The following is a 27,592-nucleotide window of genomic DNA, read 5'->3' on the forward strand; positions in this document are numbered from 1 at the left end:
CATAGATATATATATCTAGCTTAAACCCCACAGATATTGTATTAGAGCAAAGTCATCCCACCATTTGTCTTGTTTTAAGGGAGTGACTTATTTTTAATTCAAAGCAATAATTTATGCACTTTCATTTGTTTTATTGTACAAGTTAATTTTTTATTCGTAATTGTAATATTATGACTTTTGTACTATTAATATACTCTATTTTAATTGTATTTAATTTCACTCTATATTAACTGAATTTGATAACTTATATTTAATAAAAGACAATCACATGAGATATTATCAGGTTATTAATCTCAAAAATAAAGTCTAGCAATTAGTAAGAAACAAAGGACTATAAAAAAAAGTAAGAATCAAAGGAAATAATAATTAATACTAATATAATTAGGATTATGTTCCATTAGATAGAGAATATTATGATCCTATTATACATCCTAACTAATTAAGCATTATAAAGACAATCATTTAGTTAGGTGTCCTTATCTTTAATTAGCTAGCTTATTGAATTGAGGTCCTACTTTCCACTTTAATTAGCACATAATTAATTGATTTAATTTGGTTGGTATCAAAATTATATCAGTCTTTTCAAAATGCTTTCTTAAGATGCACTCTATGTTTGCTTATTCTTTAATTTGTTTGTCTTCAACATAAATTTGCTTAATAACGATTATTAGTATGTGTAAAGTGTAAACAATGTATCGTTATTTGACAAAAATGCTTATCATTTCGCAAAAGTAGCTCGGAATTATGCATTTGTCTTTTATAGTTTCTACCTACCGACGATGATATATGTGATCGACATCTTAGTTTGATCTTTAATTTCTTAATGCAATTATATATTCCATCACTTAATTAAATCAATCATAATATTTTGACTTTTATACTAATCATACGCAAGCATAAAGTACGTAACTCCTTCATAATTTTTATCAATACGCATCGGAGTCAGTATTAACGATATAAACAAGTGTACTAGTTAAATTGCTTCAAAATTATATAAAACAAATAAAGTGATATAATTTATCGCGTGAGCTGGTTATCTATTGATAGTCTAATAGGTCTTTACATTTATTGTAAATTTACAATTTTGAAAATATTATGATAGTTTGTTTTAACTTGATAAATAGTTAAAACTTGAAAGAATGTACATAAAAATTTATGTAGGGGATGTACTCATGTAGCAAGTAAATTGTAAAAGACAATTTGCCTTGCAGTCTTTTCTCGGTTGCTTTCCAATCTTCTGCATGGTACCTTGTTGTTCGTATGTCATAGTTTCTAATATTTTGGTTAGTGGTTTTAAGTTGATGGTTGTGTGTCTTATGTATAAGTGTTTAGTTAATAATGGTTAATTGTTAGTTGTTTTAGTGTTTTTTTTTTCTTCTTAAATTGATAACTTATCCATCAAAACATAAGGAGAAACCTCACATGGATAATGATTCTCCCATATTTGTTCTACACTGAAAGGAATTAGATGGACTAAAACACTAATACAACATTCTTATCCCATCTAACATGACTCCAAACAACTGAATTAAAGATAAACAACTGAATTAAATACTATATCTGTTTTAGTGTATGAAATAACTAAAAAGATGAATGTTCAATAAGCTAATTAATTTTAAAAAGCTCTTATTTTGATTTTTTTTTTCTTTTCAAAAAGAGCTTTGATTCAAAAAAAATAAAAATATTTAAACTAAAAAAAAACTTTTTGAATAAATTATTTACCAAATATCCAAATTAATATTTTTATATTGGTCAAACCTATTTAACCTCTAATAAATAGGTTTAATAAAGGAAAAGCTATCCAAACCAAACAAGGCCATAAACTTAGCATAAGAAGAGATGTTGGCCCAATAAGATAATCTCAAAGACCGAAAATATTGGGCTAACTTGAATAAAGGCCCAGATCAATATACCCTAACTTACCACTTTACCAGCCCAAACAATTTTCTTGAAACAGGTTCCTTCGTTTACCTCTTTCTTCTTCCCTGGTAATTTAGTTCAATTCAACAGAGCAGAGAGCTCAGTTGCTAATTTGCTTTGCAAAAAGCGTCGGAAATCCAGTTGCTTTGTAAAAAGCGTCGGAAATTTATCAAACAAGTTGATTTGAAGCTAAATCATACAGTGAGAGGATGGTTCAAGCCAAGCATAAAAAATCCAAACCTAAGAAACTATCACATGTAATTTTTTTGATCAATTCTTGCTCTGATTTCATGCCTTTATTTATTATTTATTTTTTTTAATTTTTATTTTGTTGCAATTTTGTTTTATTTTTACTAATTATGTGGAACAATGTTTTTCTTCAACTTTAATTAAATTCATGTTTGTTGAGTACTTCGTAGTTGATTTTCTCCCTTTATTATTACGAGTGCTTACGAATTTAGTAACTAGTTTTAATTTTGATACAAGTACTCGAATAAATTATCATCTGTTGCTTCCCGCTGAAATTGATTTCTTTTCTTTGTTTTTTTTAGGATTTATAGCTGATTTGTTGAATGGGTATTCTGATTTATAGTTGCAACTAGTTTGATTTTGTTTACTTTTGTTATGCTACTAGTCTGGTGTTATATAGAAGAAAAGGATTGATCTATTGGGTATTTGGGTGTACTGATTTACGGTATATAGTTGCCCCAATCTCGGAAGCTTATACTGTACTTTGAAACACGTAGTGATCGTTTTGTTGAACATAGGAAGTATTGGATCCATCAAGAACCGGGAAGTTTAAAAATGTGTTTGGTTTGATGATGGGAAATAATCGACACCTTCCACTTTCCCATGTTTTTGTCAACCAAAAATTACACCCATGAACTCACTTTCCATGTACTAGTATTTTTTTTTTAAATGTCAACCACACAAGCTATTAATTAGCCATATTGTAGAGTAATTTTTATGTTTGACATGTTTGCATGTCTAAAGGATGGGCGTTGCTAATATATGTGTCATTTCCTTAGGTTTTGGACTTTTGGAGTAATGAAGAGTGAGAATAACATATATTGATGTGCATTGTGTTTTTCTCACCTGAAATCTCCTTTGGTATTGGTATTTTTGGATTTGTTTGTTGAATTGATGATAAAAAATTGTTTACTTATGAGCTGTAATTTATAAATTTTTAGGGTTAAATGAAAATTTGTAGTGATTTACCTAAGACCTAATGGAACATTTGGTAGACAATTATAAATCCTGGGAAGGATAATTAATTTGTGTTTAGTTTTGTCAAAAAAATAATTGAATGTCATTACAATGTGAGGTCATCTATAAACCCTCATTTTCTTTATAAAATATCATTACCATCCATTACCATTCACAAGGTGGTATTGAGTGGTAATGGAAATTCATGAAGAAATTCACTTGTATAGTTGTATTGGGATGGGGTTCTATTACGAAGGTAGTGAACGTGTTTTTTTTTTTTTTTTTTTTTTTTTTTGGTTTTACCTACAAATTCACTACCATTTCCATGATTTATGACCACTTGTGTGTCATGCTTACAAAAAATAGTTATAATATGTTCATTGGGTTGTTACTGTTCCTTGATGGTGATTTAGTGACATGTTTATGATTTTTGTATATCTCATTCTCATATCTGTAATGTGGCCAGGCCAAAAAGCATGGAAAGCAGGGTGACATATCTAACTTCCATGCTCAGCTTGATTTGTTGGATTTGAAGATTATCCAAGTGACAGCTGATGGCAATTGTTTCTTCAGGTCAGTGTTTAACGGAGGCTCTCTGTTTCTAACAGTCTAACTGCAACATGCGTGGTTTGTGTAATTGTGTGGGGTGTACTTCTTGGTGTTGATTTGTCACTTAGTTTCTTGAATTTTCATGGGTGGAATTTGCATGGGATAATTGTTTGGTATGCATAGCCCCTTCAATGCACTCGCTAAACTAGCTAGTTGATGATCCTATCTAGCTTGCAGGGCATTGGCTGATCAGTTGGAGGGCAATGAAGAGGAACATGAAAAGTATCGTCGTATGGTTGTGCAGTATATTGAGGTATGCAAGTACGTAACTGTAGTAGGTAGTTTTCCCTCCATTCATAACATCATTAATTTGAGAATTCAAATTTTGTTTTTATCACATATGCCAGCCACCAGTGCCATGCTGCTGAGACACATTATAGAAGATCTTAAGATGAAAGCTTATAATTGTTCCTTTGTGTTGCTGTTGTCTAGCTTATATAGTTACATGTGCTTAATCAGAGTTATCTTTCCCAAATTCAGCCCATTGTTATCATCTACAATGAAACTTTGCTGTGGGCTGGAAAAGTTCCAAATCAGCAAAATTTCTGGATAAGTGTTTATGGTCATTATAATCATTTGAGAGCAAATCAGAAGTACTTACTTTTTGTTCAATGTTATACAGAAAAATCGTGAACTATTTGAGCCATTTATCGAGGATGATGTCCCTTTTGATGAATACTGCCAGTCCATGGGAAAGGATGGCACGTGGGCTGGACATATGGAATTGCAAGCAGCTTCCCTTGTGACTCATACTAACATCTGTATTCATCGTGTAAGGCCTTCCTTCTTCCTCAGTTCCCTAAAATCAGATGAATCTTTTCCTATGCCTTCTTATGTATCCAGAATTTTTCTTTTCCTTGCTTATTGAAATATTTGTGGGCTTTCTTTGACTGCATTTCTGCTTCAATGGTAATGCTCATCTGTATTATACAAAATTTGTTTGTCAACTCCTGATCCATCAAAACTTTTTATTCTCATTCTCTTATTTCAAAAGGTGAAGGTGAATCTTTTAACAAACATACATTGTTGTTTGTTTTTAATACATACTTTAGCTGGAGTTTTGCATGGCATTTCTAGATTGCCTCTGCATTTCTGCAACCATACTGAATATTACATTTCCATTGCGTTCATATTTCAGCATATGTCACCTCGATGGTACATACGGAATTTTGATGACCAGGGGGCATGCATGATTCATCTGTAAGTGATTTTATCTTATTTTACACTTTATGTTTATAGGTATGGACACTTTTTTTTTAAATAAAATAAAATTCCCCTGGGCTTTGTAATCTCGTAGTCTGGTACTTTGTGTGGTTGATTGACTACTGCTGTCATTAAAGTATATTAAAACCTTCAATACGCTCGTAGCGCTGCTCCAAATTTGGGACATAAATTTATGCATTGGATAGTACACCACACCACTCTAACATTTACACCCTCTGGAAAAATCATAGACATGAAGGCTCCTGTTTTTAGAAAATAATTGGATTGAAGTGAAATTTTTAACACTGTATCTGTGACTTAGACACATAAGCAGTACATGGCTGTCTTTGGAGTTTGGAGAAAACTCATACCTGTTCTGTTCCACCATTAGAAAACCTGTAAGTAGCTGATCCACCATCCAACCTACCTCCAAGGGTTCCAAGATGCATAGATGAGTAAGAGGACTTAACCCTTTTATTGAATTTCATTTATTTTGCCGAGAAAAACCAATATCTGTGAAAGCTTCGGAATCGACCAAACTCCATTAGATTCTTATTGTCATATTATGAACTGGGATGATCTCATCAGACCACTCCCAACTCTTGTGCAGATTTACAGGATGGAAGAGAAGTCCTATTTTCCCTTATAGCACACACACGCGCACACAAACTAATATTACAACTTGTTTCTCAAAACCCAGGTTCAATAGAGGACATATGGATTTTATTCTGCCCAATCTACTTTGTACATCTTCCCTTGAAAAACCCTCCTCCTTAAATGAATTATTAAAGAAGAAGGCAGGGGGTACATGTTGATTTTATGTACCAGCCTCTTTCATTTCCTTCCAATTCACTTTGTTAAGTATTTTGAAAAAATGGTGTCGTCTTGTTGCACTTGCAGTATAATTGTATACAGACTTGATGACCTTTTGATGATATTCACCAACATGGCCTACATTAATTATGTAGGTCTTATCACGACGGAGAGCACTACAACAGCTTAAGATTAAAGGAAGATCAGTGCAGCGGACCTGCTAAGCCTATCATGATTAAGGTCCTCCTCCCCTCTTTTTCAAAGTCTGTTGGCCCTTACGTTTCACATTTTATAATTTAGCACTCTGCTGAGGAAAAAATTTGTGTGTGTGTGTGTGTGTTTTTTTTCCTTTTTTTTTTGGTTACTTAAATAGGCTGATGATAATATTACAGCAAGTGCACAACAAGCAAAATCTGCAGGCAGTCAATCAAAAGCAAAACATTCAAATATTGCTGTTTACGAAGGAGCCCTTAAAATGGTCATGGCAGGCAGTGGTTGTGATGATGCTGAAAAGGTTAAGCAGGTAATACACCTTTTAAAATGCATTTTATGTTTTTTGTTCAGCTGACATGATTTTCTTCCTATCATTTTAGCTAACATTTTTTTTGAGAATATAAGGTAGTGCATTTAAAATTCTGAAAACCTAGGAGCACTAATGACAAGGGTGAAATTGGGTTTGATACTCTGAATTTGAACATGATTACGTGGTATGGGGATTAGATTCCTCTATTCATTTCTGTAATGGAACTTTCATAAACCAATTTTCTGGCTTAGTGATGATTACCTATGTTGCAATCATTGAGCCTGCAAAACTTGAATGTCATATTGCTTGGGGATTATATTGTAATGGGACTTTTAGTAACATGCACTTTATTTTATTCAAAACCCTGCAGGTTTTATTGCAAGTGGATGGTGATGTTGATGCTGCAACTGAGTTCTTGATAGCAGAACAAGAAGCTGGAGAAACATTAGAGGAAAATGGTGTTTGTCATGAAAATGATAAAATTGGTAATGGTTGGTATTTGTAGGATATAACAGATATCAAAGCAATGCCACAACCTTATAATTTGTGGCTTTAAACAACTCGGTCTTATGTTATGGTAGAGTGTTCGGTAGCTGAGCGTATGACAGTTACATAGACCGCAAAGTTCTCAGAGTGTTATCACTTGGGATTCCTAGGCAAAAATTTCCACAACTACTGATAGTCTAGGACTCGGCCTTTTGTAGAAGTTTGTTAGATTTACGAACAGAATTGCAGCAAATATATCCGAACCTTGTGAAGGGCACCAAACTAGGAACAACTTAGCCATAGTATATTAGTGTATATTTTGCTGCCACAAAGAATTTTTTTCATTGTGGATTCAACTTATTCTAAGTATCCTTTTGCTTCCATATTCTACATTTCTGATTTTGTTTCCATCCCTATACATCCAGGCGAAGATGAAAGTACAAAATCTGATAACCATGTGGAAAACAGAGTTCCTTTAGAGATACTAGAACATTCAACTGACATTTCTAGCAAGGTTGACAAGGTGCTCTATCTATTCTCTTCTATTCTACTCTATTTCTCCTTCCCCTTCCCTAGTCCCTCCTTTTTCCGAAATGTGGAGTGGGTTGGTCAAATCATGCTTACTTCCCTATCTCAAATTGCAGTTAGAACACGTTCTGTTTCTTATACTATATGATTCTCTTAGGATGGGGTTTCAGTTTGTTGACAGTTTTCTTTGACAATCGCAGAAAATTCCCAATAATAAGGTTTGCCCTTGTGGATCAAAGAAAAAATATAAGGCGTGTTGTGGAGCAGCTTCTGGCAAAACCTGTTCTAAAGCTGTAGTGTATGCTCTTTAAACTGATTTTTTCAGAAATCCTGTGCATTGTGTTATTTAATTCAATCTGATTTATGCTGGTAATGCCATGTGTTAATCTTTTCTAGCTGTCAGAAATTCAAGTTTATTGCCTTAGTCACTGTCCTATACTTAACAGGAAGTTAGCATTTTTGAGTTGCTAAGAGCAATGGAGTTTTTTTTTTCTTTTTATTCTATAGACATAGAATAATCTTCCCCAAATCTTAACTAGGATAAGGGGAGTTAGTATGTTTCGAGTTGCTAAGACCCGGGGAAGATAGTATATTCTATAGATGTTGCTAAGAGCTGGGAAATTACAATCTAACTCAAACTATATAGTAGTATTAAAAACTTTAAAGCTATTTGCACATCAGGAATTTATGTAGGTAATCTTACCTAGGGTAGTGGAATGGTTGGTTGAAGAATTTTATCTCCTTGAGGTTCTTGTTTCAAATGAGAGCACTTTCTTCTCAAATTTTGGCTGCATGCTTTTGAGGTGCAGCCGCCGTAGCATCTATTTTTATGAAGAAATTTATCCAGCTGATGCCTCTTAATTTTAATCCTAATTATTTCAATGGTGTCATCAGTGACAACGAAGTTCATGCTAGAAGGAGTAAAAGAGGGAAGCAAAGGAAGAAGGTTATACCAATTACCAAAGCAGGTTCCTGTGGGTCAAACAATAATTTGCCTGATATGGGTGCATTGTGTATCTGATTTAAAGGTATTTCATATTTTATCTTTTTTTATAGCTTCAACATTATTCTTGTGTATCTCCTATTTGAGAAAAAACCATTTTGTTTCCCGCAGATGGTGTTATATAAAACTTCTGCTTGAAAATTACTCCTCTTCAATCACAAATCCTTTTTGGCAACATGCTTATCTTATCTACGTAATATCCTGCTAGAATTCGAAATTTCAGTTCTCATATGTGTCATGTGTGCCTTATTATATGCAGTGTGGTACACCATACTCCGTATTATAAACACGCCAATTACCCATGAAATCTGTGGAAAAAGGCATTGTTGTGATTGTTGTAGGCTTGTAGCGTAGAATGTTTCCGTATTACATTAATACAACTAACGCTCGACGGTTGTGACTAGATGTTGGCATCTCTGGGATGTTCATGATTCTTTTTGTAATTATAACAAGTAGAACGAACTGACACTAAGATTGCAGTGAGTCAGTGACCAGTGATACGAGGTTATGATGTTTGGCTTTTGGCTGATTGCATTAACTCAAAAGAATTTGGTTTTCAATACTTAGTTCCTCTTCGGAAATTGATGTTGGCATCTCTGGGATGTTCATGATTCTTTTAGTTTTTACCTCCTTGTGAAGATTGTTGATTGCATAACTAAAGTTGTACATTAGCCGGCACTTCTTGAAGTAAATTAAACTCGAGTGTTCTTAGGTATTAAAATTATACTGAATTGTCATGTGTAGAGATCATGATTAATAAAAAAACTGAGGAAATGAAATGATTTTGGCACACATCTATGTGAGATGCTCTTCTCACATAGGGGTGTGTCAAAATCAGTTAATGGTGTACCAAAATCAATTTCCGAAGTGTGTTTGTGTAGTCATTAATTCAAGTACTAGTGTACTACTAGTATTGTACTTCTAAAGGTACAGTTTCCAAGAAAGAATATATAGTAGGAAAAGGAAAAAAGAAAAAGGAAATCAAAATCTATTTCCTTTTAATCCAGGTGAGCACAACCTTAATTTTGCCATCCCATATTTAGAGGGCACTGAAAAGATGCTAAAGTGATTAACAGTGACTAACAACTGTGGTGGGACAGTAGCAAAGTGGACTTATTTTTCAGTAGTTGGTGCCAGTATTTAATTTATTTTTTCAATTTCAATTTCTATTGGTTTAAGGTCTATGACCTATTGACCTTTAAATAAAAGGTCAATTCCTTAATCTGGCTAAAACTGTTTAGGGCCACTTTCAAAATTATAGGCCCTATAACGGCTATTTGATACCATAATTTGTACTTACATACCAATGAAAACAGTATCATGAGTCATGACCCATCACAGTTATGCTTTATTTGTCTTATAAATGGTGAATTGTTAGACATCAATAACTAATTATCTCCCTTGTAATAGAGTTATTAAATCCAATTGGTGTGACTAAATCAGGTTTAGTATACTTTAAAAAAAAAAAAAAAATTATTTCCATGACCTCAGTTAGTTGTTGATCATTTCAGATAAAAGGATAGTACTTTACTTTGTAGAAGTGGTGATATATGTAGTAAATATAATCTATGTCAATATTGGCTATCAATGATTCTATTTATAACTATTGTTGACTTGTTGTTATGTTTTTGATTGAAGGATTAGTACTTTACTTTATAAAAGCTTAGACAGATTAGACTAAATTATACCATCAAAGATCAATAATTCAATATAGACTATTAAAGATTCAATTTGCAACTATAATGTGTTCTTATAAATTAAGGTAAATGTACAATAATTAACATTTTAAGTAAACTGTACGGAGTGTTATAAAGCTGATTGCAAATGGTTGAGATATTTGAAAGTGAAAGCTAATTGTGGTTGTCTTCTCAAAAATTAAAAGCAAATTTTGGTGGAGGGGATCAAACTTTGTGTAATAAAAAGGTTGACAAAAAACTTTGGACAAGACTAATATTGCGTCATACTACTCCTAAATATACTATCTCTCTATCTTAATTTTATGTACGGTCAGTTTAGGGAAAAAACAAGTTCAGATAAGTTGTAATAAGTGTTAATCAGGGCTATCTAAGTTCAATTTATAACTAAAATAAGTTCTGTAAAAGGCTAATAAGTTCAAATAAGGGCATGTTCACTTCAACTTAATTTCAGATCAGTTCAGTCTAGTTCATCTCCAATCAGTTCAGTTTACTTTAGCTCTTAATTTCCTTTTCTCAAAAAATATTCATTTCAGTTCTATTCAGTTCAGCTTAGCTCAGTTTAGTAAATGTGAACAAGACCTAAGTTAAAATAAGCTCTAATAAGATCAGATAAGTTCATATAATGGAAAATCAAGTGAATAGAATGTACCATTAATTTGACTTCTTACAATTATCAAAATAAAAACTGGCCCTTTGTTTAGGTTTTTAGACAATAAAAATATCTCGCAATAATTTATAGTAATTACGGTAATTACGAAGTAATAATTTTGACAAATTAATGGTAAAATATTATTAAATACTCTGCAATCGGATTCTTCATGTTAAACTCTTCCCTTAGAGACCTTGATCGTTTTCATACATTTTGAGATAAAGATATTATCTCTCACGGAGTACTCCCTAATTCCCTAGTATCTAGGAAGCCATTTATACATACGATCATACCATTTTATGACATATCCTCAAACAAAATCTAGGCCTAGGAATCTTTAAGTGTAGCAAATTAACATCCTTATAATTATCATGTGGGTTGTTGAAAGTGTTTTTATGAATACGGTTGGATAACAACTGATGTTTTTTTTTTCATAATAACAGTAGGCCCAAAAACTCGACGTTTCATAACTATTTCATGTTATGGCATTTGTAGCCTTAATAAGTAGCTTGCTCAAGTTGGCAAACCTTCTTTAATTTTTGTCTATGAGTTTATGTCAGTTACTTCTTGTTGGAAAGGGATATATTTGAGTGGAGGTATGATTCATGATTCACAATGATTGAATTAATCATCCATGAGTATGGGTTAAATTTTTTGAAAATTATCATATGTTACGCCTGTAACACCTACATCTTTTTCACGCGCAACATAAGAAAATAGTTAATGTATGTAGTTATATAGTTTTGAATTAAATGATCAAAATTATATGATCCAGCCAATACTGATTACCGATTATCCAACAGGTCGGTTAGGTCATAATTTAAAAACGCACGTATTACCTTAAGGTACCAATAATTGTCAAAAAAGACGAGAAATTATCAGCGAAAATTGATTGCATTCTCTCTACTGTGACCATAGACGGGTGCTAAGGAAACAACCTAGGCCACTACAATTTTGTCGTGAGGTTAAAGCAATAAATTGTGAATGAAAAGGGTTCCCCAATTTCCCACAAACAAGTGTGGACAACCAAGCTGTAACATTAATTGGCACCAAACTTGTTTGGCTTAGACGTGCATGTTATTGTTGGCGAATCAACCTCCTTTACTTTGTACTACTACTTCCACTTCTAAGGAAGATAGTAGATATTTTACTTGTTACTCAAAGAATATCAACTTTATTAAATTCATTATATAACAAGCTTTTAATAAGGAATGTCAAATTTTTGGATACATCTATATATATTCTATTTTCAGAGTAGCCAAACAAATTTACAAATTGTAATATTTCCCTGCTGCTTACAACTAACAGCCCATGTTCTTTCTCACTTTAACATAATTATATTTAATTTATTTAGATTAGTTTTAACCAATAAAATTTAAATCTTCAATTCATATGACAAAAACGTAGTAAATTATTTGTTTGAATGGACATGCAACAATTTCATTGAGTCTCAAGAATCAGCCGACGTTCGTTTGAAGTTCAAATTGCTGTGTTATAAAAATCAATTTAATAAAGTTGTCTTTTTTCACTCTCAAGAAAATTTCATTTTCAAAGATATATTTTGTCAACAATTCAATCACACTATTATGTCTTCGTTAAAATGTTTGCTTTCATATACATAATTACCTTTATTTATCCTTTTATTTACTGTATTTATTTGTCACTTATATAAGTGTTGTATACTGCATATAAATGTATTATAATTGTACTCAATTATATATGAATATGAGTAGTATATGACCATGGAAAATTCCTTATTACTTATCCGAAAATGACACTTCAATTGTAGATAAAATAATTAAAACCCATAATAATTCATGATCGACTAAGAGACAGCTGTCAAAAGCCCAACTTTCAACTCTTCAAACCCTCCAAGAATCATTCGAATACAAATCAATCAACCTATATAAAAAAAAAAAAAAAAATTAAATAAAAAAATAAAAGAATTTAAGGAGCGTGCATGTCATATAGATTGAAAAGCACGTGACATACAAAAGCTAGAAAAATAATGTAAGTGGTTGTTGTAGTACTACTGTATATAATTAAGGAAAGCCCGTGAGAAGAAGCTTAGGTGTATGTGTCAATTGTATGATAAATGATAAATTATACCAATTCAAACTAATAATTGATTGAGTGGGTATTTAGGTATTTTCATTTTTGACAAAACCCAAGAGGATGCCATAAATGGAAATATGGTAATGTGGTGGGGAACACATGAATCATGTCCGTTGCATTTGCATATTGCAATTACATTTACATTGAGAGGAACATAAGATAGGGAAAGTTGTACTACATACGTTACTAGTTTAATATGAGTACTAATGTATTATCCATGCAATACACATTTTTCCTGATTTCACATTCACTGCTCATTAAGGTTCTAATCCGAATCTGGTTGACTTGTATAAATGTCGCGTGTGTGATATGATCTATTCAAATCATAATTAGACAGATGAACTACATACTAATACTAATACTATCGATGTGACCATAAATTTTAGAGAGATAGAATCTTAGCTTTATAATGATTCCCGGCCTCTCTTTTCTCTTTTGCTCTTCAAATAAGATATCATGCATTATTTGATACGGTGTACTGTATTTTATTACTATCTGTAAATAAAAGTATATGTTAAAGTAGTTTGTGACAATTAATGTGACGAGTGAAGGGAGTAAAATTAAAGGAACGGATCCAGTAAGTACTACAGGTGATGAAGATGAAAAAAATAAAGGTAAGATGTGAGTAGTAAAGAAGAAGGATATATCCTAAAAAGGGAAAGTTACAAAAGAGGAGAGCTACGGAGAGTTGTGACATACGATAAATGAATGAAGAAAGCGATCCATCACTGAACACCACAAATCTTACAATTAATTCTTATCACATTGCTCATATCTCTATCGTCCTTACCATTACCAAGGCCCCATCCAATTATAGTACTTATCAATTTTTAATTACCTCTATTTTGTCAATTGTTCTTTTTTCAAGAGCTATATGACAGTTTTTAGAATTATTATAAGGACAGGTGTCGGGTTATCATTATACCGTATTCCTTTGATTTTTTAATTTGCAATTGATTGTCTAGCTAAAAAAATACATTAATTGATTGTTAGATTTTGCAACCTTGGATAAAAATCAGAGGAAAAAAAAAAGTTATAAATGCAATAATTATTGATAACTTATTAGTACAAGTATGTGACATATATAACAATACAAAATACTACGTATACGATACGGAGTATGTTAAAATCAAATGTAAAGATAATGTAAATTGGTACATTATACTCTTATTAAAACATCAATGAAATAACTCTTTTTTTTTTTTACTTTGGTAATATAAACAATATATTTTTATTAAATCAAGTAATACTAGCTCCGTAAGATCGAGCTACCTTCCATGATGTCCAAATTTGAAACACTTGACGTATTAGAGGCAAACACACAATATCTCGTTCTATACTCTATAATTGAAACACAAAACACTTATAAGTAGTCATATGTAAACAATTAAAACGGATCTAATTCAAACAAACTGACCCGGCATACATGAAAAACACTAATATTTTGTACCAAGGGACAAGGGTTTTCATTTTCATAGCATAGTGAGTACATTTTAGTTTACCCGGTGATCTTAGTTGAGAATTGAAATCAGTGGTTATATGGAAAAGGTAGGTTGTAATGTTTTATGCATGTATGCTCTTATGATTGTTTGTCCTAAATAAGGAAGTTATGATGAAATTTATAGCTAGTTATAACTTTATGAATGAGCATACATTTATGTAGAAAGTGGAGGTTCATTTCAATAAAGTTATGATGAAATGTAAATAGGGAAGTTTTCTCTTTTATGGTATTTCCATACTAATTTAAGCTATAGCTAGTGAGCACGATATAGTTTCAATAAAACTTTTCTCCTCCTTTAAAAATATAATGATTTTTTAGTAGTTAGGGAAGAAGCAAACTAGTAGAGTAAAAATCTAAGGAATATCATATTTAAATCATTTTTTATTATGTAAAAGATGGAAAATGGAGTATATATTATGAAGTGCCTGTCTAATACATATGCATGCATGGGAGCTAGTATGCAAAATTATACTCATATTATAATACCTAGCATTTATCCTAGTACATTGTGTAAAAATCAAGGATAAGAGATGTTTCGATGGTTAAAATAAAGCTTTGTGTTTTAAATCAAACTAAACTTGAAAATATACTATAAAATCAAGGAATAGATTTGTCTAATTAAGCTTTACCTTTAATTAATCATTTAAGTAAATAATAATAATTTATAATTATCAGTCAAATTGAATGTGACCTTACGAATATAGCAAAAGTTTATCAGGATCTCAACCTATGCACAAAAAAATTTCTCTTTCGTGAAAACTTGACCTAAAAATGAACCACACTTTTCCTATAGGAATTGGACCACCATCATTTTAATGGTCCCTCTTAAAATTATCAATGGGAAAGTAGAAATAAAGATATTCCATGATTCATGTCTATAAACCTCCAAAATTTGCCCTATTTTTTCTGCTTCACAAATCACACATTAACACAAATTGCAAAAGTCTACATATTTAATTACAAAGCCACTCAATTTTGATATAGCAAAATCAATATAATAAATCGATAAGAAAATCGATTCCCTCGTATAGAAGCAAACCCTATTTGTGGAAAATTAGAAACAACACAAGCTCAAAAAGGTAAGAAAGTTTGGGGGTCTAAAATCTACACAAACTATATTTACTCTAATCCAAAACATCCAATAGATGCCCCATCTTTTTCATACTTTTCTCATTTTTTTGTTAGTGGACCCAAATTTTTACCTTTGCATTTAAAGTCATTGTCCCAAAACTTCGTAACACATTATCCTTTTTCTTTCTCCACCACAAACTTATACAGTTATACTGTTGAGGTTCTTATTTTATTTTATTGTTACTAATATATTGCAAACAAATTATATAATGGACTTATATACTTGTTAAATTAGTTTCATGGTATATATACGTAAATTTTATATTTTATAATAATTACAGATTTTTTTTAATTAAGTTGGTGCATTAACTAGTGTGAGTTTGCTACAATTTTTTGTGATAAAGAAGTAAAATATGTAGCTGATGAAGCTAAGCAATTTAACATTTCTTTCTATTCTACTAGTTTAAAAAAATATATTGTAAATCGAATTGTTAGATTCTATATTGACTTAAAAAAAAAAAAAAAAAAAAAAAAAAAAAAAAAAAAAAAAAAAACCTTATAAAGGATATTTATACTACCTATATTGCACCTAAGAGATATTATTAATAAGACATAAAAATTTCTTTAATGTAATTAATATAAAGATGAAAAATTAAGGGCATGTTCTCTTCATATTATTTTCAGTTCAGTAGTTCAGTTCTTAATTTCCTTCTCTCATAACATATTCAGTTCAGTTTAGTTTAATTCAGCTCCAATAAGTTCAATTCAGTTCAGCTCAGTTCAGTCAATCAAAATAGACCTTAAATAATAAGTTCAGTTAATCAAAATAGACCCTAAATAATAAGTATATTTGTATAACGATGATAAGATCATATTTTTAATCAGCATAGAAATTCTTGTTTAATGTACTGTAGATACTATATCTATTATCATCAAATTTATAGAGTTAAAATGTTGGATAATCTATACGAAAAAATAAAAAGGAACAGGTGAAAGTGTGAAATTAAGGGAATTGAAGCAGAGTAAAATAGTCGTAGCAGATCCTTGGCAGAGGATAAGGATCTAAAGGGTAACCAAAAGATGTTGCTTCGTGTCTCCAAATACTATACAACTGGACAGTCCCCCACTTGAGTTGTAATTTAATTAACACTGCTTTTTTTTAAAGAAAAATAATTTTACTGTACAATTTATAAAATCATATAAATACTGTTATAATGTTGTGACGCATGAATCCAGGTTAAGATTGTACAGTAAAAATTCCACAAACTAGGTTTTTATATCATTGCCAGTACTTTTCAGTGTCAAGTTACCAGAGGTATAAATTAGACAGTCCACTAGTTGTACGTACATGTTCAAGTATTGTCATTTCGTTTTCCATTTAGTATAGTTTTTACAGTATACTTCTGAATTTCGTCCTTTTCTTAATGTATCAAATCCACAGATATTTATTGGATATTACTCATTTTATCATGGGATCCCTTTACTTCTTTGCCCCATTTCCGTCCAAGTGTTTGGCCAGTAAATAATGGATTAACTAGAAAAATCAGGAGCATTAAGAATAATAATCATGGCCTTAATTATACGTGGAAAAAATAAATAAGACTAAAGAAGTAGTTCCGTTTAAACTATTGAACATTGTAATGAAATTAAATAAAGAGTAGAAACTGATGAGTGATATGGTGATGAAATGTTGTTTGGATTAATATAGGATATGTTGCTCCTTTTACTGTCTATTTCAATAAATGACGGATAAATTAAAAGCTAGGTGAAGTGATGAAGTGTTTTACAATCTACATGACATGCGTGTTGAAAGAGCTCATATGTATGAGGGACGGAATCTTAATTAAATCTCCTAAACCATTTTGAGGCAACGCATCTCCCTAGCTAGAATGCATGGTCAAGTTACAGTGCCCTTAGGTGAGGAGCTATAGTTCCCTTCAAAAGATCACCGACTATTTAGTGACAACTATATCTAACTTTTTTGAGATGGACGGAGCATAAGAAGTTAAGAACTATTTTGTTGGTACTAATAACTTTTTCTTAGTATAAGAGTATAAGACTAATATTTTGTGAGCATTTAATTTCTAGATCCATCATTTTAAGTTCATTATTGTTTCGAAATCAGCTTCAATGAACACCTGATAGATAAAGGATATAAAAAAATATGGCTATAAACAAATTCTAGTATCAATTCTACTAATAATAGTTATTTATCGGTTTTGGCTCTGATTATGGTACCCAATATTTTTGATAACCCCTATATGTGTACTTGAACTTAAGAAATATAGTACTCCGAGAGATAGAGTACATTTTTGTGAATTACTCAATTAGAAAAATGAATGTCATTGCCCTAATTTCCCCTCTAAACCGGCATAAAGTTGGATTTGTCGTGCTTTATCGACTACAAAAAATATTATATCAACGACCGGCAGCTAATTTGATTATGGGGTCTAATTAATGTGGTACCCCTTAAACTTTGTTTTCCTAAAAATTTTAAGATTTGTTGTACCATTTGAAACATATAATAATAAGAATTTTACACCTTAACCCAAAAAAAAGTCGTACATTTAAATATTTCGAACCAAACTTGTGCATTCGTCCTATGACAGAGACCCTTTATATATTTTTGGCACTAAACAATTTCTCAAATGACGACCGCAATGACCTCATCACTCGAATTAGAATTTATTAAACATTACATGTCGGATTATACCTAAGTAAGAGAGATTAGACATGCATGCTCAGTTGATATAGTGGCCATTTTTATATTCCAAAAAATTAGATATACTAATGATAGTACATTAATACTTATATTGTTCTAATCAAGATAGAATTGGTCCAATCCTAATCTAGAGACAGCTTATGAAGATTGCTTAAAGTCGTTTAATTATTGTTTAATATAAAATATCGTCACTTTGCATAAAAATCTACTTAGTTATTACATTAAAATAAACTAAATAAAAATTCATATTCGAGCACATTCTATGTTGATGACTAGATCTGACCCTAGTTTATTATTCAGCTTTAATTTGGGTAAATTTTTGTTCAAATTGTATTCTATGATGAATCGTCTAGGACCTATTTTCTGCAGCTTAATTTCAGTTCAGTTCAGCTTCAATTAGTATAATTCAGTCCAGTTCAATTCAGTAAATCAGTACAAACCTTAATTTGAATCTACTTAGATTGAATCATTTTAAGATGTATTCTCAATTACCTTATATATCTAGATAAATCAATCAATTCAACATAAATTTTACAAGGTTTATTATTTAGATATCAACTCTGTAAATGTGGATATAATCCATGCTACAGACACAATAAGATAGGGTAATTAGACACCCGTCAGTTTTACGAGGTCTATTTATGACATCGAATTAACTGTCATTAAAATACTCATCATAATTAATGTTAAATTAGTACTCGTACTACACTAAACTTGATTTAGAAAGGAGAGGAGAGAGGGAAAGATTAGGTATATGACTTAAAAAATGGTCCCAAGGAAAAGAGTAGAAGATACGAGATATTAGGCCAATATCTAAATAATAAAATTGTCAAGTATTAATAATTTACTATTAATGAATCGTGGTTCTGCTACATCAGAATATACCTTGGACCACTTACCACTAATAGTAGCCTTAAACTTACAAAATCAAATTAAATCATAGGACAGTTGGTGTTAATATAATCATATTATATAGTTTTGTCATGAATCATGATGGTTGAGTAGTTATCATGACTCATGAGAGTACATTGTACTAGCAAATGTAATTAAAATATAGTAAACTCTGAATAATATAATTATTTTACTTAGTAACGTAGCAGCTAATTCTTTAATTAATTAATTGATTATTGGAGAAAATATCAATCATTCATCAATAATTAATAGGTTAATACCCTAAAGAATCGGTCTCGTATCCTCGTAGACTCGAAAGTGGTCAAAAATTCCTGCCCGTACTCTATAGATTACCCCCAGGTAATGTCCCTTAGGTCGGCATGTATAAGCTTTCGTCTCATTGTGCAAAGGTCATATTACTTGCAATAATAATTTATGTTTTATCTAATCACATAAATTATAAATAAAATTGTTAATTTTTTACTAAGCAATTTTTATTATGTTTGTACTCTATATTGTTTAGGTGGTTTGATTATGTTTATGTTGTAAATCTTAGAACTCGTTCTTGTATTGTCACTTATCTGACCTAGTGAATCGTTATGGTAATAATCAAGTTAAAGGTGGGATATTTCTTTGACGGTATGGTTTTCTTTGAAAAATATTATGAGGGGGAATTTAGATGAGAAAATTACTTTTTCTATATGTGAATAGCTAAAGGAAAAGAACGGATGCACTTGTAGAATAGAATAATTAAACATTTGAAGAGAATTACAATTGTTCTCATCACTACCAAAAGACTCTAGACATAATCCACTAATAACTCGGGTACCTTTTTCAATCCTAAATCATCATTCACAATTTCACACATACTTTTTAGAGGTCTATTGATAGTGTTTACCGCAACAACGACTTCAATTGTCCCGGCCCCTCCCTCTCCCTCTCCCTCTCCCTCAATGAGATGATATATCAATCTCACTTCTTGATAGCAACACATCGGTGTATAAAACACACTCCTTTCAATGTGCTTAATAAAACACTAGTCATCGCTTTTCTTTTTTGAAAAAATGTAACAATAATATGAAACATAGAGTAATTAAGGGAATTAGTGGCCCATATAGTAAGAGGAGATTAAAGTGTAAAATAGATATAGATACAATATTATTGCTTGTATCTATTAAAATTAGATGGAAGGAGTATTTATTAAACATAAAATAAATCGTACATGGCATAACTTTATGAGTTTATGGTAAAGAGGGAATGGTATTATTTTTGCCTTAAGTTTTAGGTATAAGCTAATAATGAGCTAACCATATGTCAGAAGATCAATGTGCAAGCTTCCTAATAAAGGTATAGTACTCTAGAGGCGATAGTAGTATTATTGTATACGCCCTAAACATCGCAATTCGCAAGTAGGGTTGTCAATACTCAATATAGATGCTATAGCTAAATCTGAATAAATTTTAGATAGTTACCATTCAACTTATAATAGAAATAAAATCCCTTTGAGACTATTCTTCTAGTACTAGTAATTAAAGTTCCACATGCATTCCTATTCCTTCTTTTTTCTAGCTACATACCTTTTATTGTATAGAGTACGGAGCAAATTGTATATAGAAGTTAATTTATTAACGAGGAAGCAAAGAAACTCGTCAATTCAAGAGAAATTATGAAAAGAAATACTATTATAATTAATCTTAATTTTAACATTTTGGTCAACATACAATTAATAATTATACTCGTAAACATAAACAATGTTCGGCTCATTTGGTATGAAGTTTATCTTAGATTTTGTATATGAACTCGAGGACTGAATCCTACCAAATGAAGGTGCTTCAGAATAGACAGTAGGGATTATTTATCTTTCTCTTTACTTTCAAGTTTAAGAATAGTTGAACCCTTCTATTTTAGATAGATCTTTAAATTATCAACCATCAAAAGTAATTTTTGCTAACTGAGATTGCAATTTACTAATCAATTTTTGTTTATTGTTGATTAATTACAATCAATATTTATTGTTATTGTTGATTTACAAACTTTATATTGGACGTTTAACTTGATTTTAGTAGAAGTGAATCAATTTATACCTGGTGCCTAAAGTTTGTTTCACTTACAATAATCACATACTTCAATACACATATTTGAGGAATTATATCTTTAATTGCATATTACTTCATATAATAAAGTATCAATATTTAAAAAATTTACACATAGAGGCAATAATTTTTAAAAGGCGCCAACATAAATAATATTCTCATAAATCAATTCTATTATATAGATGAATACGCATGGTAAAAAAAATTCAGTAACTTTTTAACCTCATGTTTGTTCAGTTATATTACTTCGAGAAAGTCTATTTTATCTCAATATAGAGTCTAAAAACATGGTTTATTTTATCTCAATATAGAGTCTAAGAACATAGATGGTCATGTATTAAAATTATAAATAACGAGCAATTATTAATTTAGAACCCCGCCTATTAATTCGCCTTAAAATTTATGTTACTATGATCAAATACTAATGATAGAGAAGGCAATACAGGCAACAAAAAGGGTGGAGTTACAAAGGGGGAAAAGTCTCTCTCATAATAATAACAAAGACAAGAGTGATTGAGTGAATACTTATTTTGATCAATAGAACTGATTCAAAGGACACCCCCTAAAGATAGTGACAATTCATCACCATCCGGGTGATATTTCCCAGACTCAATCTCTTTTTTAGGCACCTGCATTTTTCTGCACCTCTCTCTTCTTTCCTTTACATTTTTTAACTACTGTATGTTTTTCATTTTCCATCCATCTTAACAACACCATCAAATCTTACCATTTCTTCATTCTTCTTTTTACTTAAATGGGTTTTTCTTGTTTTCACTAGTTCCTGATTTAGAAAGCATTAAAAAAATTACAGAAATTAAATGTAGTAGATAAATTTAGCAGCAAAAAAGTATGCTTGAATAAATTAGTAGCATTCAATTTTCATTCACCTCTGTAGCCTTTTTTTTTTTAACTGTTAGTTTGACCAATAAGGTTTCAATAACATGGAAAATTTTCTCTTTTTTTTTGGAGTTCTTCCAAATTTCCCCAAATCCAAAAAAATAAAATCACAAAGCATTAGGCTTTAATTACATTAATTACTATATAATATATGAAAAAAGAGGGTTATATTAGGGAAAAGGGGATGAAATTGATTTAGAGAATTTTTTTTTTTTTTGTTTTTCAATGAAAAGATGATATTATCTTAAGAGGGTCTCATCAGAGGATGGAAGCCATTATTAGGAGGCATCCAATTTGGTGGGGGTCTTGATATCTGCTGTGAGAATCCTGATGATGCTGCAGCAGTAGCAAACATTTGGGGATGAGGCCCTGCTTGCCATTGCTGTTGCTGTTGTTGTTGACGTTGTTGTTGTTGTTGTTGATTTTCGTTACAATTACTATTAATATTACTAATGTTGGCGCTTGATGAAGACAACATAAGGTCAATCCTGCCCCCGTTACTGCTGCTTGGAAATTGAATCTATTTTCATCCAAACATGGTTACAAAATCAGTAAATGTCATGTTCCGACGACTTTAATTAACAAAACAAACAGACAAACAACGGAAAATACACACTTGATGATGATGGTAATTCGACGAATTGAGATGAGGAGGAACAAAAACAGGCATTTGGCCAGCATATCGATTATGCATCGATGACATTTCCTTAGGCTGTAGCGAGGTTGGAGATGATTGAAGCCGAGTTTGACTAAGGAGCTGCATAGTCTCAGCATGATCCTGATATGCATCCTAACCCCAACAAGGAAATTAAATAATCCACAAGTTAGTTTTTAAACATTACTAAGATAACTTGTTAATTTGATGAAAAACTCAAGTCATCGATTTGAGCTACCTCGATTCAAATTAACTATAGATTGATACTATTACAAGTAAATTTGTTGTAGTCTTACCTTAGGCCTAGACCCTTGATTTTGCCAATTTAGCTCAAGTTGCATTGAGCTTGGATATTGTTGGTACTGCTGCTCTAGCATTGCGGAATTACTATCTCGAAAATCAAGACCGGTATTCTTCCGAGAGCTCGACGATCCTCCCAAGCTCAAATCAAGGTTGTGCTCAGCACCACCAGCCCCACCACCACTACTCGAACATTCTAAAACAACCAAAAACATGACTTTCATCATTAATCAAATCTCAATCATAGCTTATAGGCTACTAACAAGTACAACTAAATGGGGTATTATATACCAGTTGCTTTCAACTCTTCTTCATAGATGCTAGGATCAAAATTTGTCACTGCGTCCTTCCCATTACATTTGATCGCCGTCTTGTCATAAGCCCTATCACAAAATAAAATCACAACATCCAAAACTTAAACACCCAGCTAAAGGGTAAAACTACTAATTCGACAACTAAATTCGAATAAAGGTAGCACAAACCTAGCAGCTTCAACTTCGGTATCAAAGAGCCCTAAGTACACATACCTATACAAATCAATCAAAAGAAATTCATTTTAGTATCATACTATAAAATATCAATTTGAGAAAAAACCAAAAAAAAAGTGGGGGAAATACTTTTTGCCTAAGAATTGGCCCATACGAGCCTCCCAACGACCACATTTGTGCAATGTAACACCCCTATATTTAGAACTTCCTCTAGGAAAACCGGTACTTTGTCGGCGAAGTATATGAACAAATTCCTCCTTGGTTAAATTTCCCATCTATCATACAAAAAAAAACATACATTTGCATAAATATCTCACGTTATAATCATAGTTTAATAACTAATAATAATAATCTTAGGTTATGTTTAGCTTTTGAAAAAAGATAGAAAAAAAAAAAAAAAAAACAAGGAAAGAGAAACCAAAAAAAAAAACTGTAGAAGAGCAGTAAAAGATAAGCATTAGTGCAAAGAAGATAAGGGGGTGTATGTGTGAAATCCCAAATCCCCTTAATCTCTCCCAACCAAACAACCAAACCAGGAACAACAACAAAAGTTGTATTTTTTTCTCTCTTTATTTATTCATTCATTTTTTTTTTGTTGGGTGATTCCATTATTCCTCTAACCAACCTTCTTCAAGTCATCTTGATAATCTTCAAGGGTAAAGTTGATGTCGGCATCAACTCCTCTAAATTTTATTGCTGCCCTGTCATACGCACTGTCAATCGATTCAACCTTAGTTAGTTCCGCGATAACTAACTATAAAAAACGATATCAAACAAACCCTTAGTTTTCATTCATTTTTGATATTGTAAAATATACTAACCGAGCTGCCGCATGAGCCGTGTCAAATCCACCTGTTTTAAGTTAAATTTAAAAAATGTAAATACCAAATTCGGTATGGTTTGACAAATTAACACTTTAATTTATGTAATTATGCAAGAATTTTATCACATAAAAAATAAAAGGAAATTACCAAGATAAACTTGCTTCCCGCAATCCCTGAGAAAAAACATAAACACATTCCCAAAAAAAAGGGAGAAAAATATTTAGATTTTTATTTTATTTATTTTATGAAATTAAAATGGATAAATAGAGGGAAATGAAATTAAATTAAATTAACGAACCATATGTGAGACTCCCAACGGCCAGTTCGCCGGTAATAAGTAACCCCACGATACTGAGAGCTCCGGGAACGTGGGCCCCGTCGACTCTTCTTCATGGGCTGGGCCAACTCAGTGGGCTTAGCAACAGCAGTTGGGCCCATTAGAGTAGCAGCAGCCATAGTATCCGATGTTGGGTATAGCTTAGTTCCGTCCCAATGGGCTGGTTTAGGAAAACTACCGGCGGAAGAACCAGCAACGTCTTCACCGGAAACATCAATTTCCACCGGAAAAAACTGACGTGTCACCGGAGGATCGCCGGAGTATGAAGAATTATCCTCATCTTCATCATCATTATTGGTACTATTGTTTTTGTTGGTGATAAACGAAAAGCCGAAAAGGCGACGGCTATTGCTGTTGTGATGGTTGGTAGTACGCTTCTTTCTGTCGCCGCCGGGGTCATCGCCGTCGGATCTCTCGCCGGATTCGTCGATAACGACGGCGGAGGAGGTGGAATTCTTATCATCGCCGTCAAACGACGTCGTTTTTTGGGAGGAACCACCTTCTGATTCGGGGTAACCTCCGCCTCTAACGGCGGCTCTAGTAATCTCATCAGGCGAACCATTGAGATCCCACATTTTTGGTATTTAATTTTTTTTTTTTTAAATATGATTCTCTGAGTAGAAATTGAGAACACAAAAACCCAGAAAGGAATTGGATGATCAAATCTGTGAGTTGAAATTCATGTGATGGGGTTATTATTCTTTGTTTTATCTCTTTTGGGAAAGGAAGGAAGGAATTGAAGTAATTTAGTTGGTGATTCTCTCTCTAAAAAGCTGAGTTGTGTAATGTAATTTGATGTTTTTGTTTCTCTCTCTAGATTTGGGATTCTATGAGTAGCTACTGAGAAGGAATTTATTAAAGAAAAGATAGAGAGAGAAAGAGAAAGAGAGAGAAAGATTCAAAGTGTGTAATGTGTATGTGTTTAATTTCAGAAAAACACCCACCCACAAAAAAAAAAAATAAAAAAAAAAAAAGGAACCTACGACTGGAAAAATGTGAGCTGGATATTGCCAAACAGGACATAGATAGGGAAAGAAGGAAGAGAGAGAGATTAATTTTTTTGTATTTGCAAAGGTTGAATTTTATAAAAAATTTCAATTTTTCACAATTTTCATAGGTAGGTAGAGATAGATTGTTCTCTGTTTTTATTTCAATTTGAGATTATATTTTGATGGGAGGTCTTCACCTTTATGTTTTGCTTGTTGCCTTTTTGGGTATGAAGGGGGCAAACCACATTTCATACAAGTCTTCATCCTAAATACTCATTAATGGAATATTTATATTTAGTCCTATATTATGGTAAAAGTTATTAAGACCATAATAATTACTTAGGATATGGGAGTGTGGAGAAAGCATGGTCTAAAACAAGTACTCGTATAGTCGTATGTTAGAATATTGTACTCTGTCACTTACAAGTAAAGTTTATTTATGTGGTACAAGAAAAAGTTAAGGGAGAAAAAGGTAGGGATGTCAATGGGGCGGGGCGGGGCGGATGTTGACCTTCCCATCCCCATCCCCACCTAACATTTTCATCCCCATCCCCATCCCCATCCCCGCGGCGGGTCTAATATTCATCCCCATCCCCGCCCCGGCGGGTACAACTCCAAAACCATCCCCGCCCCACCCCCCCACTTGGATTTCCATCCCCGCCTAATCCCCACCAAATACCCGCCTAATCCCCACTCAAGACCCACCAAATTTCCGTGTCTCAAATACACAATCCTACATAATTAATACGGATTATAATATTAAAAAAAAATTCTTAATATTACATACATTTTTGTTTATAATATAAGTGTAGTACAAATATTATAATTAATATTTACTTCACGTAATTATTTTATAAAATAATATAAAAGTATATAGATGTGGGTATGAGGTGGAGATGGGGCGGGTACGAAGTGGGGCGGGTGGGGCGGGGCGGGGATGGGGCGGGTACAACTTAAAATCCACCCCCGCCCCATCACCCATGGCGGGTATCGTTTTCATCCCCATCCCCGCCCCACCACCCGCCAAACCGAGACCCATCCCCGCCCCACTGGGGCGGGGATGGGGCGGGTCTCCTACTTGACCCGCCCCACTGACATCCCTAGAAAAAGGCGCCACCAGTAAAAAAAAAAATTAAAAAAATCATATTTTACCCAAAAAAAAAAATCTCTACACATTGTTCTTTTTTTTTTAACAGATATATCATGCGCATTATACATCCGCCTCTGCAGACCACTAATTGAAAAAGATAAGTAATTATTGGATAGAGTATTTATATGTCATCGTATTAACTACTCTGTATTTAACTAATTTATTGGTGGTCCGATATTTGATTATTAAGGTAGAGGTGATTTAAAAATGGCATCTTGTACTAGTCATACTACTATTTGCCAACTTTAGTAGTCTTTGTTTAAGTTTCTCTCTCCTGTGATTGGAGGTCCAAGGAAACCAAAAGAGTAAAGAAGAAGGAAGGGGCAAGTAATGTAAATAAATGTATGGGAATTGAAACTTGAAAGAACGGTCTCTTTCTTTTCACATTACCTTTTCGACGTTAACCAAATCGAAAAGTTTTTGTGTCTCATTCTTTCTCTCTCTTACAATTGTTTCATGTCACTAACATTACCCACTAATGGAAACAGACAGTGCTAACACAAGAAACTTAATTAATTACTTAATTTCCTTTAATGGAATCCTTCTTACCCCCAATAATTAATCATCATCTTTACTCCAATTTTTATTTTTCAACCTAATAACCCATTGTTTCTTTTTCAAGCGTAACCTTTGCCGAGTCTATGTCTCACATCATCTTCGGTCATAATACACGTTTAAAAAATATATGTACGACGCATATCATATTATGATTCCTTAGAAATCTATACACAATATTAGAAAATGAAGTCAATTACTTTTTTCTATATGCCTTAACAAAGGGGTTAATGAGAAATACTCCATATGGATTAAGAGGTGAGATAATGATAAAACGAGAAATATTGGTAAATATAATAAGGATAAAGCAAGCATTTACTCGTGTGTCTATCTAGCTCTTTTTTTTTTCCTGTATATAGATAAAAAA

General features: G+C 32.1%; 2 protein-coding genes across 5 annotated transcripts; one reads left to right on the plus strand and one right to left on the minus strand.

Moving 5' to 3' along the window:
• The first annotated feature begins 1,896 nt into the window (after positions 1-1,896).
• Positions 1,897-9,764, plus strand: LOC110682327 (OTU domain-containing protein 3-like). 4 transcript variants are annotated; one of them, XM_021858647.1, is made up of 12 exons: positions 1,897-2,177; positions 3,593-3,699; positions 3,913-3,988; positions 4,358-4,507; positions 4,874-4,935; positions 5,907-5,991; positions 6,125-6,274; positions 6,645-6,765; positions 7,186-7,283; positions 7,489-7,586; positions 8,183-8,316; positions 8,403-9,764. In XM_021858647.1, exons 1-11 carry the CDS (start codon positions 2,130-2,132, stop codon positions 8,307-8,309), a joined length of 1,122 nt encoding a protein of 373 aa, XP_021714339.1. In that variant the 5' UTR covers positions 1,897-2,129; the 3' UTR covers positions 8,310-8,316; positions 8,403-9,764. The 4 variants fall into 4 exon arrangements, with proteins under 4 accessions (XP_021714339.1, XP_021714338.1, XP_021714340.1 ...); XM_021858646.1 differs by having other exon boundaries at positions 8,183-9,764; XM_021858648.1 differs by having other exon boundaries at positions 1,898-2,177; positions 6,645-6,759; positions 8,183-9,764.
• A 12,114-nt stretch (positions 9,765-21,878) lies between these two features.
• On the minus strand, positions 21,879-25,681 carry LOC110682329 (floral homeotic protein APETALA 2-like). The gene is made up of 10 exons (XM_021858650.1): positions 24,493-25,681; positions 24,342-24,367; positions 24,192-24,222; positions 23,996-24,083; positions 23,500-23,645; positions 23,365-23,409; positions 23,174-23,265; positions 22,879-23,078; positions 22,544-22,717; positions 21,879-22,447 (listed from the first exon to the last, which is right to left on the minus strand). The coding sequence occupies exons 1-10, from the start codon at positions 25,104-25,106 to the stop codon at positions 22,172-22,174; spliced, it is 1,692 nt and encodes a 563-aa protein (XP_021714342.1). The 5' UTR covers positions 25,107-25,681; the 3' UTR covers positions 21,879-22,171.
• Positions 25,682-27,592: the final 1,911 nt, after the last annotated feature.

The sequence above is a fragment of the Chenopodium quinoa genome, unplaced genomic scaffold (assembly GCF_001683475.1).
Source record: "Chenopodium quinoa cultivar QQ74 unplaced genomic scaffold, ASM168347v1, whole genome shotgun sequence".
NCBI classification, from domain to species: domain Eukaryota; kingdom Viridiplantae; phylum Streptophyta; class Magnoliopsida; order Caryophyllales; family Amaranthaceae; genus Chenopodium; species Chenopodium quinoa.